The sequence below is a fragment of the Lissotriton helveticus genome, chromosome 7, assembly GCF_964261635.1.
Source record: "Lissotriton helveticus chromosome 7, aLisHel1.1, whole genome shotgun sequence".
NCBI classification, from domain to species: Eukaryota; Metazoa; Chordata; class Amphibia; order Caudata; family Salamandridae; genus Lissotriton; species Lissotriton helveticus.
Genome location: NC_136068.1, coordinates 186,118,204 through 186,135,154, shown reverse-complemented (window position 1 = coordinate 186,135,154; position 16,951 = coordinate 186,118,204). Strand labels below are relative to the sequence as shown.

General features: G+C 46.9%; 1 protein-coding gene across 1 annotated transcript in view; it reads right to left on the bottom strand.

The window, feature by feature from the left end:
• CD40 (CD40 molecule) overlaps positions 1 to 16,951 on the bottom strand; it is a 136,667-nt gene that overhangs the window by 84,092 nt on the left and 35,624 nt on the right. Inside the window, exons 2-3 of the mRNA XM_078651915.1 lie at positions 10,852 to 10,927; positions 6,264 to 6,389 (exon numbers count right to left, since the gene is read on the bottom strand). Of these exons, the coding sequence (XP_078508041.1) occupies positions 6,264 to 6,389; positions 10,852 to 10,927 (202 nt within the window). The remainder of the gene's footprint in view (positions 1 to 6,263; positions 6,390 to 10,851; positions 10,928 to 16,951) is intronic.

Here is a 16,951-nt window from a genome sequence, read left to right as displayed (position 1 = left end):
TAGTGTATTTCCAACTGTCTATGCCTAGGTTACCTCTGTGTCTCTGCCCTATACACCTGGTACCAACGAGCAGTGTCTATGCCAACCGCCGGTGCTCCAGGCACGGTCAGCTGTCCCACTAGAGGAAACATTCTGAAACACATCACCATTACAGATTATGGAAATAAAACTGAACAAAGAGTCTGGGGAAGTGGCAGCTGAGGAGTGTGGGGTGGGGGGGGGGGGGTATCTGAAGGCTGTTCAGCCCAATGGGTGTTGGCCCCTGCCTAACAGAGAGGCTTCAGAGGAAAATGGTGAATGGTAGAATGAGGACAATCAAGGCGCCAAAAAGCCGTAGGAATGTTTAATTCGCAGCATCACATTTTCGGACTTGAAACATTATCACTTCCTTCCCTTTTATTTCACTCGCTCTGCTTCTTTCTTATCCCTGGGATTTTCTGTCACTGTTTTTAGTCTTTCGCGCCCCCCTTCTTTCGCCCTTTTGCGTTTTTTGTCTCTTGTTCTACGTCAAAGTCTGATAAGGGAAAAATAAGAGAACAGGTCCCCAAATCTGAGCACCAGGGGAACCTCACTGTTAAACACGGGCTCAAATTAGGTCCGGATGACAAGGTACTACGAGAAACTCACACTGCCTTCCTCAACCCCAGATGTCTCATTCGTGCCCCTCACAACCACCCTCAACGGGAACTCACCCTGTGACTGAGTTCAGAGCATGTACGAGGCTCATGCTGCGTGAAAGAAATGCAGAAAAACACAGCTTGAAAAAAGTAAATATTCCTAGGAAATGCAAGATAAGATAAAACGTGAAATGCAGCAGGGATTGCATCAGACAGGATTACCTTTCCGCAATAAAGTTTACGACATGACTATAAGCCCGACTTGTAAATAGACTTTTAATCACGGGGTTGAGACCCAGCGTCCCCCCTCCCTCCCCGTGTGAATCAGTGGAGGGGCAGGCGCTGCGAAAGCGCAGACACACCTTGTGCCCCTCCTCACACCAGCTGGACGGACTCCCTGTCTGGAGTTGGTTCCCTCCCTCCCTGGGCAAAGGTAACGGCGCTCCGCCCTTACAGACAGCTCTGAGTGCCAGCCAATGAGGAGAGGGGCCCCCTCCCTGGTGCCTCTATGACCTGCCGAGCCCACTCCGAGCACAGGAGCTGTGCCTCGTACCCTCGCCCGCCGCCATGCGCGCTGCACTCACCTGTAAGTATCAGCCCGCCCTGAGGGGGTTAATACTGTATAATACTCTGGCTCCCACCATGTGTATGTGTAGGTGTGTTTGCACGCGGGATTTGCATCACTTTAGGATGGTTCATGGTTTTAACGACATCTGCCTCTGGCCAAAAGAGGCAAAGATGTGATCTTGGCTCAGCGGAATCCGCTGTTCATCCTTCCGAGGAGGACATCGGCGCATAGGAAGACAGTGACAAAGGGAAAAGAGAGGGATAGAAAGCAGTATCCAGGGAAGAAAGAAGGATGAAGAAAAGGAAAGGAAAACAGTTAACATTGAGAAGCAGGGATGAATAGAAGGCTAGGAATATAATGACAAGGGGGTAGAGAAAGATAAAACAACAGTGAGAAAGATAACAACAACGAGAAAGAGAAGGACAGGAAGGAAGAAGGAAGGGGGAGCAAATGAAAAAAAAATAAAGGTAGAAAAAGGAGGTAGAGAAGGATAGAGAAATTGGGACCAAGAGAGAAAGCAAGGATGAAGAAGCACCTGTAAAAATGGGATAAAAAGACAGGAATTTTGGGTGATGGAAGAACTAGGCACGAGGTGCGCTCAGGATCACACGGCGTTGGTATTTAGCAACTATGGCATTTGTCAGGGCCACCCCTGAGTTGTGTAACCAAGACCTTTTTATATTACTAAAATGATTTGTCTAACATGTTTACTGTTAGGGGTATGCAGCCAGCCCCCTACATGCATTGACCTGCTGTTGTGTCATCCACTTGTTCACACCCACTGCAGCACACAGACAGGAGCATCGGCTCAGCCGATACAGCCATTGGCAAAATTCACTGTGTGACCCGCTCTGCTCTGTCACAAAAATGCTCCTTATGCTGAGCCAGTGATGGCAAACACCGCGTGGGCAATGTCTGAACACCGCACCGCCCATCCCTCGAGAGATGCCTGTGAGCCATGAAGACAAAAAAAAAACAGGTGGTGATCTAACTTGTGAGGCACACAGGGGCATCTGAGCCACAAAACCCAGGAACAAACGAAAAACCAAATATTGCACTGAGGGTTTCCATTGGCACCCTCCCATCAACCTAATATCAGCATCCAGCGCCATAAAACCTCTGTGAGCGCAGGCGCTATAATAAAAGCAACGGTAGATAGTTTACACGGATAAAGACGGATGGATACACAGAATAGACAAAAAGTCTAGAGGTCTTACTGCTATACTGGGCCGCTCGTCTCTTCTCACAAAACCACCACCGAAATCGCCATTGTCGATGATAGTTTCAGCAGAGAGGCCAAGCACTGAATGAGCAGAGTGTAGGTGATTGCGCAGATCTCAGCTGAGGCAGTGATACTAGCTGGACATAGCGGGCACTGCCATAGGGCTTCTGTTTCCAACAGGGCCGAAGGGTGTGCTTTCTCACATTCAGACACATTTTATAGTTGTGCGGTAATGGTGCAAATGCGTGGCACCCTGCTGCCATATATTTTGTTAACAGATTTTGAGCGATGTGGTATGTCTGATTGCAAGGCTGACTTGTAAATCACAGAAATACTCTGACAATTCACCAGTAGCAAATGGCTGGTGGTACCAATGTGATCCTGTAGGTGCCACACAGGTGTACCTCAACAAATGCGACCCACCACACCCTTAAAGGAGACCTCAGATCCTTGGTACACTAAGTTTAAACCAGACAACTCGTACTCAAAAGACAGATGTGTTCAGTGCAGGTGCCTAGAAGCACCAGCGGCATCTTGCTGAACGCAGAGCACAACGTGAGAAAATGACATTTCCCGACGTCCACCGGGATGGTCCCCGCTGCTCACGGGGTCCGTATGTGGCAGTTTCTACTTCCTGGTTGGCAGAAACCACCATTTGCAAAAAAAAAACAGCATGCCTTCAGCGATTTGTAAACACACCTTCGGTCTGTAGTTTATGACAGATTTTGTCGGACTTTGATTTGTAAAGTGCTCGTCAGTGTCTCCTGCTGCTTCACAGAGGCACAGAGGAGCCGTGGGCGCTATTGCTCTGGGGTGCCTCAGTAAACATCACCACCCGTCTATACTTTCCACGAATCCTTCAGAGGAGCTGGCAGTGCTGGGCTTTTCCCATGCTAAAAGAGACGCAAGGGGGCGGCGCCACTATTGTTATTTCTGCAAAAAGCCCGCAGGCCATGCCCAGCGCTGTACCTCACTAGTCCCACTGCTCAAGCTTCACCTCCATGGTACCAATGGCCTGAGTAAGCTTCACCCGCCGAAGCTTGCATGGTTTCACTGTACCAAATCGTGAAATCTTTAGCAAGAATACCATGGTTCTTCATGTGAGGCCTCTCAAGGACTGGTACCAGTGACAATTGTTTTAATTATTCATGAGCCTTGGGTACCTACCACCAGTACCAGCGGGAGGGGGGGGAGCGGGAAAGGAACGGCCAGCGGGAGGGGGGGGGGGAAGGAACGGCCAGCGGGAGGGGGGGTGGGAAAGGAACGGCCAGCGGGAGGGGTGGGCAAGGAACGGCCAGCGGGAGGGGGGGTGGTGGGAAAGGAACGGCCAGCCGGAGGGGGGGGAGCGGGAAAGGAACGGCCAGCGGGAGGGGGGGGGGCGGGAAAGGAACTGACAGCGGGAGGGGGGACAGGAAAGGAAAGGAACCACTCACCTGGACTTCCTCGGCCGGCGGTCGGCCGCCAAATGGCCCAAACAAACCTCGACGAGCCCAAAAAAAAGCCCCGCCCACCGCTGCATGACGTGGCCAAAAGAGAAAAATTCTCGGGAACGCCCCCGAATCGCGTCCGGGATTGACGGACAGAGCCTTCTCCCAATGGCTAGCCTCCATTTATGGAGCTAGCCAATGGGAGGAGGGGGCGAGGAGGGGGCGGATACCCGACCCCACAGAGAAACATGAGGATTTTGCTAGCGCATGCGTACTTCGTACGCATTGGCTAGGCAAAACCTAAAAACAGGAGGCAATGCAAGATAATTCTACACAAAGTTGGAAGCTTATAGTGAATTATTTGGAGCATTAAATAGAGAAAAGTTTTGGATATATAAAAATGGTGCCTCCAAATCTGTGACTTTTAAAATAAGGAAATATGCTCAGTATCTTGATCCAGAAGTTCATCCAGTGCAAACTGCCAGGATTATTCACAGCTGCTACGCGCTCAGCTGCACAGCTATTTCGGCAGGAGTGGGTGGTTTTTGTGTGTTTAGGGTCACTCATGTCGGATTATGGTGATTTCTTTAACTTTTTGCATGTTTAGGGTCTATGCCTGAGGGTTTAGGACACCCTCTGGAGATTAATAGCAATCTCTGGAAGCATAGTGAAATTTCTGTTTAAGGTGATTGATGATGGAGTGTAGTAAATGTTGTGGTTGTGGGCTGGTCTTTATATGGGTTAAACGCTCACAGTTGTTTAAGTCAATCTCTTTAGGCAAAATACACTCTTGTTTTTGAGAACACTCTAACCTTTTCCATGCTGATGATGAGCTCAGCTCTTCATGCAGCACGGTGGCGCTGTGCTGATGACGAGCTGAGCTCGTCATGGCCTCCGCGGAACGCTCACGCGGGGATAATTACACCGCTGTGCTGGGGGTTCCATTGAGCGGGCGTGGCCATGACGAGCTCAGCTCGTCATCAGCACAGCGCCACCGTGCTGCATGACGAGCCGAGCACGTTATCAGCAACGCGGCACCGCGCGCGGGCCCCCTCCCCCCGTGCTGCGGGGGAATTAGCCCCGCGGCGATGAGGCTAAGGGTTAAAGACATTACCTGCAGATCATGGCCATTCACTTGGCCTGGGCAGAGTTTGCAGGGTTCCATGTAGTGACCCAAAAATTCTGCCGGCTCTACGCGGAGTTCTGAAAGCGGTGGAGTGCGTTACGCCGTACCACAGATTTTTAGCGCTGGGTTTTTGTCCCGCACTGTAAAATCAGCGTGAATGGCACCACGCACAGCGCACGAGCAACCTGCTTCTTTCTGCCACTCGAGTAGATGTTGTACTCATGCAGCAGCTTCCTCAACATGAACATACGTTTTCTCGAAGCGAGCGGTAGTGACCATCCGCGACCGCCCCTGTTGAGTAATCTTGCCGGGAGGTGGTTTGGAGTAAGATTTTCCTCGCTCGCGCCCGCCAATTTAATGTTGGTGAGTGAGGAAAAAACTGCAAACTCCACGAGTGGAATTTCACGCTTAGGCCTAGCATTCACTAGGGGCTTAGGGTGATCTCTACACATTTAAGACTATTGCTAGGAGTTTAGGATGATCACTAAAAGTTTAGGGTGAACCCTGGGTTTAAGGCAATTTGAAGGTGAAATGAAATCCTTGATGACTATTACTTATTTGTTGGCGTGACTTGATCTCAGTGGATTTATAGTGCTTACTGAGGGTTAGCACTGATCTCAGGAGCTGTAGGGTGTCTGTAGGATTAGGTAATCCCCTCAGGCTGGTATTAGCAGCTGAAGGGTGGTCTCTGTAGCTGCAGGGTGGTCTATATAGGTGCTCTTCCAAGAGTGTTCTCAGTAGTACTCGGCAGCCCTGTAAGAAGTTCTGCTGAGGTGGAGCACCATTCACCTGGTCCAACACTTTCTGTGGACCCCACGCTTGTGCTGCCACATACTTACGAATAGATTTTATAGCAAAGCTCTAAATAATGAGGCAGGTAACACCGCTAGATTGCACCAGGAGATGGATCTGCCATGTTTTCTTTTTCCCTACAGGGCACATTTTTACATTTTAAGACAGTCCTCATCCTATTAAGGGCCCATTGTCAATTTCGTGGTCAAGACCGCGCAAAAACGTCTGACATGTTGGATATACAGTGGTCTCTGTAGATTATCTCCGTGAGTGGGATGCGAGGTTCTGTAAGGTAGTTATGCAAGTGTAGGGGCGGTCTCTCTAGTTGCAGACAGGTAGGATGTCTCTGTACCAGTATGGTGGCCTCAGTAGAGTTATGGTTGGCTCTTTAACTGGTGGGTGGTTTATGGAGCTCGCTGGAGGTGTTGGATGGTCTCTGTACAGTAGTCTTTGTAGGTGTGTGTTGAACTTTATAGACGACAACAACGTAAGCTAAGATCAGGCTTCTTACTATGATCGCATTGGCTCACGGGCTTGCAGTGCCTCTGCTTATTCCACTGGTCTTGAAACTCGCCGCGTGCACAGTCCTCACACTGTATTGTCGATTCAACTGTACACTCAGATACAAACTTCTGACCTGAAAGAGATTGAGCAGCAATGTTAGAAAAGGAGACTATAGTAAGGACACAGCACATTTATCACGCTCTTCCAGATCATTCACTCCACCAACCCACCAACACAAAGGGCATAAAAGATGGGTGGGAACGGCCTTTACACCACGGACTGAACCACGCATGTCATTTCCTCACAAGCGTAACCACTTTTGCCTGAACCATGCATCTGCCTTAACCACGCACATTTGTGGTTAAGGCAGGAAGCGGTCTAGGGTTCAGGAGGGGCGGGGAGAAGAAGAGGAAGCGTCGGAACAGAAAGTTCTGGACGTGGACAGGTAAGTGGGCTAGGTCCAGGTTTGGGGGGTAGTTTTTCATCGGTGGGGGGGTCGCTTTTAGGGCTCAGGGAAGGGAGAGGGGTTTGGGGTAGTTTTAAGGGCTGAGGCTGGGTTGGGCAAGAGATTTTAGGAGTGGGTGGTTTTAGGGCTCAGGGTGGGGGGGTCAGAGTATTTTATTTTATTTGGGGGCAGGGTTTTAGGCCTCAGGGCAGTGGAAGGGGTTGGGGTCGTTATATGGACAGTGCAGGGATACGTTTTAGGGCTCATGTCGGGGGGGCTGGGGTCGGGGGAGTTTATGGTAGGGGGCAGGGTTTTAGGCCTCAGGGCACCGAAGGGATTGTTTTGTGGGCAGGGCAGGTTTAGGCATCAGGGTGCGGGGATCGAGGTAGGAGGATAGGATTTTAGGGCTTAGGGCGGGGAGGGGGGTTCAGGGTAGTGGTAATCTTTACCACACATATCCCTTTACCAACCATGCCTTTACCAAGAAATTGCATGGTAAAGGTGTGTGAGGTAAAGGCATGCATGGAAAAGGCATGCGTGATTCAAATGCATTCTTGATTAGGGCCGCATAGTAGAGGCACGCGCGGTTAAGCCATGCGTGCCTCTGTCATACAACCAAGATGGGGTTTCAAGCAGTTAGCAGGAAAGGTTTGAGAGCCTTGGGAAACTGCCAGAAATGTAGCAGTAATGCTGGTAGTGATAGGTGTGCTGAATGTGAGAGAGGTGTAGGGGGTTATGGAGGAGGGATAACACAAACATGTACACAAAGGGAGTCACTGTTCCTTGTGGAGAAAGAAGGGGCTGAAACTTTTGTCATGTGCTACTCTGTCTGATGGGGACAGTGTGTCCTCATCATGATGCCCTCACACACCCCGAAGGATGTCATGCTTCATCATTTGGGCTTTGCTCCTCTTCGGGCAGGCGCTACAATGCCCTACGGGTCCCCCAAAGGGTCTCTTAATCAGAGATCTTTTGATGAGAAGCCATTTGGGTGCGTAGTTGTAAGTGGCAGTGAAGTCTGAAGTTGTGTGTTAAAAAATGACTGGAGGGAGTGGGTGGTATTTATTAGGGTGATCCCTCTGTCATTGTTAAAACAAAGTGTGTGGTGCTCTTCTAGGGGATATTATGTCCCTCTGTAGCTGGGTATATGTCCCTAATGAACATATATAAGGGCATTATGATGAGGACACACTGTCCCCAACAAACAGAGTAGCACACGACAAAAGTTTCTTCCCCTTCTTTCTCTACAAGGAACAGTGACTCCCTTTGTGTACTAGTTAATTTTCAGGAGCAAGGGTCACTGGACCGAATAATCAGCCGCTAGTGTCCCCTTCTCGATAAATAGGATAACACAAACATTGCCATCATTTACTAAAAAACATGAGGCAGGCTGGCTCATTCACTTAGCTTGCTTTAGTATCAGTGGCACCATATCTTCACTACAGGTAGGAATACTGATTGTGTGGGTCAGGGAGCTTGGCAGATCATACAAATGATAACTTGTGTTTTTTTAACCTAGCACTTCATATTGCACTCCGGTCACCAAGCACTGCAAATAACCGGTGCTGCCACTGCCGTAATTGGTGCTGAATTTATCAACTTTGGAAAAATAGAAAAGCGAGTTGGCCTTGACGGGATTACAACACATGACCTACAGGTCATATCAGATGTCAATGATGAGCATTTAACTCACTGAGCCATCTTGTCACCTGGAAATGTGGCTCTAGGGAAGTTCTTAAATGACTACAATAGCACACTCAAGTGCAGCTGCATGTATTGAGAAGAAAATCTTGTTTCTCCAAATCACTAGGAGGAGTTTTTTGGGAAGCTGCACAAATGACATAAAATACACCAAAAGTGATGAGAAGAAGGATTGCAGTAAGTATGATCACTGGCAATCGCTCTGGGTACCATCAATCAATCAGGATTTGTAGACCGCAGCTACTTCACCCGTGAGGGTCTCAAGGTGCTGTTGGATAGTGCTGCCTGTTCTCCTATTGGTTGAACCTCTCCTATGGGTTGAACATCCAATACCATTACAACCCATCGTTCTTTTGCTCACTATGCAACCTCAGTTTGGACCCAGCCATTAGATCCTGGGTTGCTTTAGATCCGTTCTGGAGGGGGCTTTGCCACGTGGAGTTGGGTCGGTACTGATTTGCATAAGATGGGTCTTTGTCTAGAGCGGCAGGGTGCGGAAAGACAATGGACTGGAATGCGGGCGGAGCGTTGCCAGTGGCTGAGTTTAATTCAATCATTACATCCATCACCTTGTTGTGGCAAGGATGAAATGAGGCCTTCTCTTGGTGCGCTGTAGGTGTAATTTAAGGGAACCTATAGATGAGATGCAGGAATGATGTAATGAGGGATCTTGGGGCTGTCCGGTTGAATTAAGGCAAATTGAAAGAAGCGAAGGCAGCAACTTAGTTATGATTGACGCAGAAGGTGCAGTAACCCCGGGTTCAGGATAAAAAGAATATATTGTTGCTTTTTTACTATCCAACAATGGGGAGTGGTTCAGCAGGCCTATTCTTCAAGTTTGCATTAGGACCCAGGGCAATCTTGCTACGCCACTGATCTAACGAAACTATGAAAGGCTGATTCTGGGTGAAGCAATGGGGTTAATTTGTGGGCGACCATTGTGGGTGGTGGGGCATTCAGATAACTTAAGGCTGGCTCTGGGGGATGATGTACCACTTGCCAACAGCAAACTACAGGGGCTGTGAAGCTGATGTAAGAATCGCCTGGAAATTATAAAAGTCTGGATCTGGCAAGTGATATAAGCAACAGTAAGCTGGAGAGGGATTGTGGGATTGATTTAAGGCTAGCTCTAGGGGGACGATGCCAGATGGCTGTCAGGAGGCTATGAGGATAATGTGAGGATGGCTGTATTGGAGCCGTGGGCCTGATTGCTTTTTTAAGGAACTATGGGGAGGATGTAAGGATGGGAGAAGAGGAGAAGAAGTAATGCTGGCCTACAGGGAGCTGGAAAGGAACTTCAGGGAGGTGTAAGCCTGGCTCTGTAGGCATGATTTAAATATGATACATCGAGCAGAGGGTTTGAGGCTGATGTGAGTCTGAGGAGTGAAGTAAGGCTGTCTGTCAGATATGAAGGCAATGTTGGGATGATTGGTGGGAGGAGGAGGAGCGGTTGAGAGAGAGGTGTGGTCTTGCGGTAAGACCAGCTCTTGTGGAACAACATGTTGGTATAAGCGTTGTTACACTGCTGTTGGGTAATCTGAGGCTGACTCAGAGGAAGCTGTGTAGGAGCTTTGTGGATGATGTAAAACTGGTTCTAGGGAGCTGTAAAGCTTGTGAAGGAGGATTATCAGGTAGTCAGCTCATGGTTCCTCCTTGGGAGTCCAATGAGGGCAGTCTTTACAAGCGCACGCAAAGACTTCGACGTCAGAGTAGAAATATTGCTGTATACAGGGTCGGATTGGTAAGGCGGGCACTTGGGCAATGCCTGAGGAGCCGGTGTCCAGTTCCAGCTGTGGGCTGCTTTTCTGAGCAGTCTGGGGAGCCGATTTGGGTGGTGTCTGTGTTCGGATGCCACCAGCGGCCCAGCGGGTGCCGGAGTGGCCTTTCTGGAGGCAGATGGGCCTCTATTACTTCCCTTTTATTAACAGGCAGAGGTATCACTGCACTTTCTCTTGCTGGGCCGTCCCTTTAACCTTTTTGCTGCGGCGGCAATTCCGCCGCAGCGCTAGGGGCGGGGGGGCCGCGCCGCTCCGTCACAAGCACAGCCCGCCCGAGGAGCGTGACGGAGCGGTTCCGTCATGGCCCCGCCCACTCAATAGAACGCGCGCAGGCGCGAAATCAGCGCCGCGGGCCGTGACGGAACCGCTCCGTCACCAGCACAGCCCACCCGAGGGGCGTGACGGAGCGGTTCCGTCACAAGCGTGGGAGTGGTTAATGTATGCAGATTGAGTGGGGCAGGGGGCCTGAGCAGAAGTGGCCTCACTTGTTTTCAGGTGTGTTTCACCAGAGTGAACTAATCCGTGCATTTTTTTACCCCCCCCCTTTTTTTTTTATTAAATAAAATTTTGCCGAAGCAGTGCTTTGTGGAAAGGCAATACGCAAATGTGGGACACTATTTTTTAGCGTGCCCGGGACGGTTTTTAATCCCAATCCAACCCTGGCTGTATACCTGGAGGGCACATCTCGCAGCATGACTCACTCTTCTGGAATTCCTTTGGACAGACCCAAGACAGAACCACTCCCACCTGGAAGTAAAAGTAAAAACACAGATAAAGGTCAGTGGCAACTGTGACTTCCCTCAACCAACCGGATAAAATGTAAACATGAAATCTTCCCCTGGTTCCCCCTACACAGGAGCACAGTCCACTTAACCCGATGCAGATGGTTTCTCCTAAGGCAACTGGCTGCCCTCTGTCTTTTGCAATCGCCTGAACTCTCACGTGCAAAAAAGCCTCTTGATTCCAGTACCGTCTGTAGACTGGTTTCTAATGCTTTCTGTTGCTGTGTTCTGTTAAATTGGAGGAATTATCATTGTGTTTTTTTTGTCCTGCTTGCCATGTAACTCAAACCCACAATTCTTTTCAAATGAGACGGTTTGCAACTGGGCAACTGGAATCTGCACCAATGTGCTCCCCCCTGGGAACAACCTGAACTATACGCACCTGCAAACACCTGCTGGAAACAATCTACAAAATACTTATATGAAGAAAACAAGCATTTGCAATGCAATAGGTCTCGCATTTACACAAGTTTGAGCTATTGCAAATTAAAATGCCCTTTATTTTTGTTTTCGTTTTTAAAACATAAATAAAAGGCATTGTCATTTACAATGCCAATAGCTTAATCTTGCGTAAATGTGAGACACATTGCATTGCATTGTAAATGCTTGTTTGTTATGTAAAACCACACATTGCACTAGTAGTCCCTGACACTGAAAGGAACTCCTTACAGTGCGGATGCGTGCATTGTGCAAGAACAGAATGTCATCACTCACAGTTAAGCGGCCAATGGCCAGTGCAGTCTAAGCCTGGGCCAAGCTGTAAGCTTTGATGGGCAGATGTAAAATATGAATGCCGCTACATCACTACAGCACTACAGCAGATGAATGGATGGAGAGAGATAATAGAACTCCATTGTAAGTATGTATCGCGTATATATTTTTGTTAAACAAAAAAAAAAATGACTTGGTTAACGCCAAACGGACAAAAACAGTACATAATAGCCACAACAATTATAACATGCTCAACCAGATGTCAGTCTGAGATGGTAACCCAGAAACAAGTTGACGCTAGAAGGCTGTAGTACAGGCAGAATATGCTTCCCCTCTACCCCTCATCACCTTTGCCCCTCCGCTGTGAAAGCTGCATTATAAATCTTCCCTGTGCCTGTACTTTTGAGCAGTTGCGCTATTTGTCTGGTGAAATCACTGATGTTTTCTGGCCTTCTTTTGTTTAATTTTTTTATGGAAATGCAACTTACACCATTAATTTGAATCCAGCCACTTATTTAACTTTACAATGCTGCCTTTTTGTTTGTTTTATCTTCAATGAGTAGCTCCAAAAGAAATGTTGCACAGAAGTTACACCAAACAGAATAAAGGAATACATAATCAGCGACACTAAGCACAATACAAAACAAGGCTTATAAACGTCGAGCAAACAAAATAAGCAAGCGGAAACATAAAGGAGCCAGCCATAGAAGGAAAATTATGGTTGAAAAGTACTGTCCACTTATAGAAGGGGTACAGTAAAGGGACTTGCATTTGTCTCCCTGCTACGGAGATAGACGCTGTAAACACTGGAGCTCAACCCGTGAAAAAAAAAAAGAATCGCCGCCGCCGCCCGTGTGTGTGTGTGTGTGTGCAAGCGCGCACGGCGGGGGGTTCTCTATGTGTGTGTGTGCATGCGTGTCTGCTTACAAGGAGCCAAGGGAGACAGGAGATTGTGAACGCGCGCGCGACCTGATCCGATTCCGCAAGGTTGCGCGTGCACATCACTGGTCTCCTGTCTCCCTTGACTCCTTGTAAGCAGAAATGATTACAATAGAGTCTTGCAGCGACGATCGCTTCGCGATCAGTTCACAGTGCGAGACCTAAAAACTGACAGCAGCTACCAATTAACAAACACCTACAAGTGTCTTTTGGTAAGAAACTAAACTAATGCACTCCTGAAAAATGCCTGGCGAAGATTGCCACTTAGTTGCACTTTTGCATCCTAAACCATTCCCCCCTAGAGTACTAACCCACCTACCCACACAACCCCACCAATCCACCCCATCATACACCTTACTGTAGCGTGACACGCGTCCTTGTGTCTATTTTGGAGGCCTAAAAAGGCATTAAACAAAAAACGTAAGTGCAGCTAACAGCATTCACGTGCACTCTGGTTGTTCACGTTCTTTCCCCGTGCTCGAGTTACGTAATGCGTGACATTGTGCAATTGGGGAACTTTCGCATAACAAGCCTTTACAGGAAGTTAAACACAATAACGTGCACCTTTCACTACCTCTAGGTAGCACTCTACACAAAAGCACTTCTGCAAGCGTCCCGGGGAGACCTTGCACAGTGTACACATAGAGAGATGGCCGCAATTAAAACTTTGTATAAATTCATACCTACGGACATAGACTTGTTAAAAGCATGGGAAAGGCCCCCACGTGGCCATGAAAAAAAACAGTTTTTTTCTTCTGACCGCAGGACATAACTGCTTGAATGAAATTTAGTGTGCCTGCCCAGCCTTAACCCTTTCACATTCATTTAGGCAGGTGGTGTCATTTACAATTAAAAAATGCAGTTTCGTGGCATTTTTAGGTCTAGCCTGACCCAGCGCATGCGTTGCTTGGAGAGACATTTTGCAAGCGGCTTTTGAAAGTGCCACCACCAGGCTTTTGGTGGCCTCAAGCGTGCGTGCACGCGTGTGTGCATGCGCGCAGCCGCCATCTGTCGCACCATTTGCTTGTTCTTTACCTTTGCTACAATCGCAGCACTGGCGCTTTACCTTTAAGTAAAGCGCCGGTGCCACGATTGTAGCAAGAGTAAAGAAATAGATGTTTTTTTCTATTTCTTTACTCTTGCTATAATCGCAACACCCACGCTTTACTTTTTACTTTTGATGTTAAAAGTAAAGCGCGGGTGCCGCGATTATAGCAAGAGTAAAGAAATAGACGGGGTTTTTTTAACATTAAAACTGTTATATCTCGGATGACTAACGCTGCTATGGTAATTAATTGTTTTATGTAATATTACGATACAAATGTTTTAGGTGGGCATCACAAAACTAGAATACCTGCAAAAAACTATTGAGGAAATGGGTTTGCTGAAACATATCGGATTCAAGGGCATTTTTTTGTGCTGAAGATGACTGGATGTCATTTTGGGACGTTGCCAGGACTTCTATAATAAATACTAGCATGACGACTTAAGCTCAGCAGACTTCCAACAGGCACAATACTGTATAATGTGGAAGTAAAGAATAGCAAGACACGCCGTTATTTAAAAGCAAGGAAAATGGATACTGTAAGGCGAGAAATACTTGGAGTGAATAAATGGAATGATTGAAATATAAAGAAATGCAAAATGAAAATATTCATCAAAATCTCAATTCAGCATGTAGAATTTAAAATATTAAAATGTGTGTTGCCCTCGACTCTTGGGTCTTGCCAAATTAAATAAAATACATAAGTCTGTTATAGTTCTTTATATTACTTGGGGAAATACGGAATAAACCAGGGAGAGAAAGCAAAGTGTGTCAACAAGGGAAGACATCCGGACAAGTCAGTGAAAATCAAAGCATGAGCGATCCTCGGTGTGTGTAAGCAAGCCTATAGTTGGTTTTAATACTCTTTTCTGTCTTTCAAATGAGTTCGTTTTGCACACTTCATAAACACTATCATCATATATCTGTTGTTTCTGCCAATATTACTCAGTTTGGCTAACAGGAAAGAAGTGAGAATGGGGTGCTAAAAAGTGAGGGAGTACATTTTAAATGAATGATATTGTAATATATTTAAGTATATTCTAAATGACAGTATATTTCGGGCATGGAATAGATTACTCACTATATCCAAGCCTTGGAGTGATCATTCCCCTCACTGTGGTGACTACTCCTTGAGTATTTAACAGATGTCTAGAGCCACTGCTTCTTAAAGGCTATTTACAGATGTCTAGAGCCACTGCTTATCAAAGGATATTTACGGATACCTAGAGCCACTGCTTATAAAAGGCTATTTACAGATGTCTAGAGCCACTGCTAACTAAATACTTATAAGGTCCCAAAAGCGAGACCTATTGGCTATGCCAATGCTTGTTTTTTCACCTACCCACACCCCTTTTACTTTACCCCTCTCTTGACATCTCTCGCTATCTTTACATCTCTAGCACCTACACCCTCTCCCTGTCTTGGTTCTCTCGACCTCACCCATGTATACCTCATTTATTTCCCAATACAGCTCTAACATTACCTTTCTTTCATGACCATACCTCTCTCTACCATTCCGTGCTTGCCTCTACAGCTCTACCCCAGCACTCTACTTCATTCCTCACCACTCTCTACCTTTCCCGTCTCTAACTCGCATCTCTCTTACTACCTGATTTCTCTACCTCAGCACTCTCTCTCACACTACTTAATCCCTCAACATACTTCATTGTTTGTTCGGTCCCTTGCCTCTCTCACTCCATTGCTCCTTCTAGCTATGTCTTTTCCTCTTCCTATTTATCTTGACCATTATATGTCCTGTGACTTTTTCTAATCTCTCTCAGCAACTCCTATTCTATTTCAACCCACCCTCAAGTCCATCATGTCTTTCTACCTTTCTCCCTTTATACACCACTTCATCATTTCTGTTTCTACAACTCCAACTTGCCATCTATATATCTACTCTCGAACTCTCAATCTACCTCACCACGCTTTCAATACCTTATCTGTCTCTCTACTCCCTCTTTTTCTCTTTCTATCATTCGCCCTTCTCCCTACCTTTCTCTCTGCCTCACTACTCTCTTTACCTGACATTTTTCTAAACCCTTTAATTTTTGCCTGCACTCTGCCAAACCATTCTCTTTTCACCCTGCATCTCTTGAAAACTATCTCACCACCTCACCTCTCTACCAGTCTACCCCTCTCTCTAACCCTCTTCTCTTTCAACATTTTCTCTCTCTGTACCTCCCCCTCTGGTTCTTCCCTTCCCTATCACTCTCTGTACATTTCCTACTCCCTGTTCCTAGTTGTATGTATGTATATATTTATGTATGTATATAGAATTTCTAGAAGACAACCCTAACTAAAGGGCAGCAGAGCACTGTAAATGGTCAAAGACACGCAGTCAACGAGTTAAGAGGAGATGGAGCTGGGTTGGGGATGTTAATACATTGTGACGCACTGTTCTTCAAAGAGGTGAATCTTCAACTCTTCTCTAAACTGGAGTCGCGTTGGGGTTATCTTGATGGCTGCAGGAACTAGTTCCAGATCCTGGGTGCATAAATAGAAAATGCCTGCTGTCTTGTGTTTTTACTTTCTTCCACTTCTTAGTCTGCAGTCTGATGGTGTCCTGTCCGCAGGTGTGCAGAAATCCACTGAGATGGTGAGCTTGTCTGCAAGATAAGCAGGGGTGCTGGTCGTGATAGCTTTGTAAATTGATGCGACTGGTTCCGACGATGGTACAGGCCATCAAGGGGAGTCAACAAAGGAGATCCATCTAAATGGGGCTAATGAGATCATATTTATTCAGGCCCTGGATGAGACATTTTCAGCATGTAGAATGGTCCAAAGGGGAGCTTGTGTGGCATCTGGGAAGTCATGCAGTAGGGTATTTCCACCACCCAGATGCGAGAATACAGGGGCTTGAAGTTACTTTCTGGAAGATATGGTTTGACTTTCTTTAGAAGACAGAGCTGGTATCAGGCTGCCTTTGTGTTTTTTAGTTTATTATTTAACGGATAGGACACCCACTCATACTTTGATGTCTGTCGTGATTTAGCTATTTAACCTGACAAATATTACATATCAATACATCCACTAAATATTAGCATTAGACCACAAATGTATGACATATGCCATTATTTAAAGAAATTTCAGCCTGTTTTTCAATTTCCCATGCTGTCCATCTGCTCAGCTGTTGGGCTACAATTCATGAAAGCACGGAGAGTCACTTAAAAGAAGCAAACTTTTCTGTATTTATCCACTTTTAAAAATAAACGCAGACAGAAAATACATTGTTTTCTGTCTGTACTTATCTGTAAACATCAGTAAAAACAGAAAACAGGGAGCCTTAGTAAT